The sequence below is a fragment of the Rhinopithecus bieti genome, unplaced genomic scaffold (genome assembly GCF_001698545.2).
Source record: "Rhinopithecus bieti isolate Rb0 unplaced genomic scaffold, ASM169854v2 scaffold_61117, whole genome shotgun sequence".
Classification (NCBI taxonomy): domain Eukaryota; kingdom Metazoa; phylum Chordata; class Mammalia; order Primates; family Cercopithecidae; genus Rhinopithecus; species Rhinopithecus bieti.
This window is the reverse complement of record NW_016824934.1, coordinates 898,070-901,041: the sequence shown is the minus strand read 5'-3', so window position 1 is coordinate 901,041 and position 2,972 is coordinate 898,070. Positions and strand designations below refer to the sequence as shown.

The window sequence follows — 2,972 nt, the reverse complement described above, 5'->3', positions numbered from 1 at the left end:
TTGAGACGGAGTTTCGCTCTGTCGCCCAGGCTGGACTGCAGTGGCCGGATCTCAGCTCACTGCAAGCTCCGCCTCCTGGGTTTACGCCATTCTCCCGCCTCAGCCTCCCGAGTAGCTGGGACTACAGGCACCTGCCGCCACGCCCGGCTAGTTTTTTGTATTTTTTTAGTAGAGGCGAGGTTTCACAGTATTAGCCAGGATGGTCTCGATCTCCTGACCTCGTGATCCGCCCCTCTCAGCCTCCCAAAGTGCTGGGATTACAGGCTTGAGCCACCGCGCCCGGCGGCTGGTTTGATCTTATATCCAGACCAATAAAACTTTCTCCATGTCAGCAGTAAGGCTGTGTCAGTTTCTTATCATTTGTGTGTTCAGTGGAGTAGCACTTTTAATTTCCTTCAAGGACTTTTCCCTTGCATTCACAACTGGCTGTTCCACGCAAGAAGCCTTACTTTCAGCCTATCTCGACTTTTGACATGCCTTCCTCAGTAAGCTAAGCTTAATCATTTCTCACTTTTGATTTAAAATGAGAGATGTGTGACTCTTCCTTTCATTTGAACACTTACAAGCTATTATAGAGTTTTTAGTTGGCCTAATTTCAATATTGTGTTTCAGAGAATAGGGAGGCCTGAGGAGAGGAAGACGGGAGAACTGCTAGTCAACATCGCAGTCAGAACACATTTCTCAAGTTTGCCGTCTTCCGTGTGCATGGTTCATAGCACCCCCCCAAACAATTATAATAGCAACATCAAAGATCACTGGTCACAGATCACCATAACAGATATAACAATAAGTTTGAAATATTCCAAGAATTACCAGAATGTGACACAGAGACACAAAGTAAGCACATACGGTTGGAAAAATGGCATTGATAGACTTGCTCAAGGCAGGGTTACCACAAACCTTCAATTTGTAAATAACGCAACATCTGTAAAGTACATTAAAGCCAAGGTATGTCTGTAATGTGAAATCGTGTCAAACGCCTAAAACTGTATGTGTTACTATTAAATTAGGTAATCCATCTTGGGAGGAAGGTAGAAAATCAAGAAGTAAAGAAAGGCAAGATGCTGGAATTTTCAGAGCAGCTTCCTAGAAGATAGAGCTTGAGCCCTTGATAGTAGTAGGGAAAGGGTTCAGCTCCTTAGGGAGGGGAATAGAGGATTTACACAAGAAGCTGACTTCATGGAAACAGCAAAGATGTGTTCCAGCTCCTCTAAGAGCTGACGAGTCATTCACCCTCATTCCACTTTGGGAGATTCTGATTGCTGAACTTCTCATATCCACCTTAGGGGTTCCCCTGGTGCTGCTGGAGTTGCGATTGACAATATCAGAGTCAGCGTAGGGCAGGGGTTTATTTGGTGGTTAGATGCTAACAATCTAATGCAAAATTAAAGAGTTGAATTACCAGCAGTAATTGTTAGCAGAGCCCTTACGATCTCGATGGTAAACTAAAAAATTTCCACAAGTAAGTAGACAGCCAAATTTGGCTCCTAAGCTATTTCATCATTCACTTAAGTGAAACTAGTGTAACTTGTTAATGTCTTCTTATAGGTTTTTTTTTTGTGGTTTTTTTTTTTTTTGAGACGGAGTCTCGCTCTGTCACCCAGGCTGGAGTGCAGTGGCCGGATCTCGGCTCACTGCAAGCTCCGCCTCCCAGGTTCACGCCATTCTCCTGCCTCAGCCTCCCAAGTAACTGGGACTACGGGCGCCCGCCACCATGCCCAGCTAATTTTTTGTATTTTTAGTAGAGATAGGGTTTCACCATGTTAGCCAGGATGGTCTCCATCTCCTGACCTCATGATCCGCCCGTCTCGGCCTCCCAAAGTGCTGGGATTAGAGGCGTGAGCCGCCGCGCCCGGCCTATAGGTTTTTTTTGTGTGTATCATTGTAGCTAACTATATTCTCCATATTTATTTCACAATTGAAAGATGAAAAGCTTTTTTGGTGTTGAGCTGATGATCTTGATGTAGATTTCTCCATAATTGACATGTCCCTCTACACAAGAGTTCCTGGATTATCTTGATTTCAAAGTGGTTTTAAGCCAAAGGGGATTGAATAATGTGTGTGTTTTATTTTATAACCGAGGACTTCAGTTTGTGGTCACTTGAACTATCATAGGTCTTCAAAATAATGTAATAACCTAAGTGAATGGTACCATTAATATTATTCTAAAGGCCTTTAAATGTAGCCATATTTGTTATTTTCTTCTCCTTCAAAGTGAGTGATGCTGAATGAGGGATGTAGAGAAGTGAGGGAGATGGTAGATTCTGAGTGTGGCTTCTTACTGAAGGTTGTTAAGTGTTCATTTGCCATGGGATGAAGGGATCCAGCCATCCCTGAGTGGCTAAGTGTTTTGGTGAAAAGAGTAAGATAGGTTGTCTTTATCTCTGATTAATATAGTTCTTTCTTTGTCAGTCTCAAAGAAAGATGTCACATCTGCTAAAGCACTGTATGAACATTTGACTGCAAAGAATGCAAAATTGAATGATCTGTTTCTCAAGCGTTATGCAGTTTTGCTGAAGAATGCTGGAGAGTCTGTCCCTTTCACTGAACCCCCTGTGAGTATTTCTTAATTAAAGGGAAAAATACCTCTACAGATTTATGTACGCTTCATAACAATGTATAAGAAAATAAGTTGAAGACTTAATTACATGAGGATTAGATCTCTGTGAAGAACCCTCAGGGGATGGCTTGAGGGACTGAGCAGCGTGCCTTGGCTGCAGCAGTGGGAGAACATAGCTCTTTGGGGCCACAGTTTAAAATACAAGGTCTGTCTCAGACCTTCAGCTATAGGCATGGATTTCCCAAATGTCCTTGGGGCAGTTCTATCATTTCAACTTGAAATAGGATTTAATGGCCTGTAGTTCAACAGCCAAGCATATTATGTCACTGGTAATTGCTTGTTCATTTACATAAGTTGGTTTTCATTTCTTCATGTAGGAAAGTTTTTTTTTTTTTTTTTTTTTTTTTTTTTT

The 2,972-nt window shown here is 42.2% G+C and overlaps 1 protein-coding gene across 1 annotated transcript in view; it reads left to right on the top strand.

Annotated features, from left to right (window-relative positions):
• Positions 1–2,972, top strand: part of LRPPRC (leucine rich pentatricopeptide repeat containing) — a 148,743-nt gene that overhangs the window by 143,886 nt on the left and 1,885 nt on the right. Inside the window, 1 exon segment of the mRNA XM_017862721.1 lies at positions 2,413–2,555. Coding sequence (XP_017718210.1) covers positions 2,413–2,555 — 143 coding nt within the window.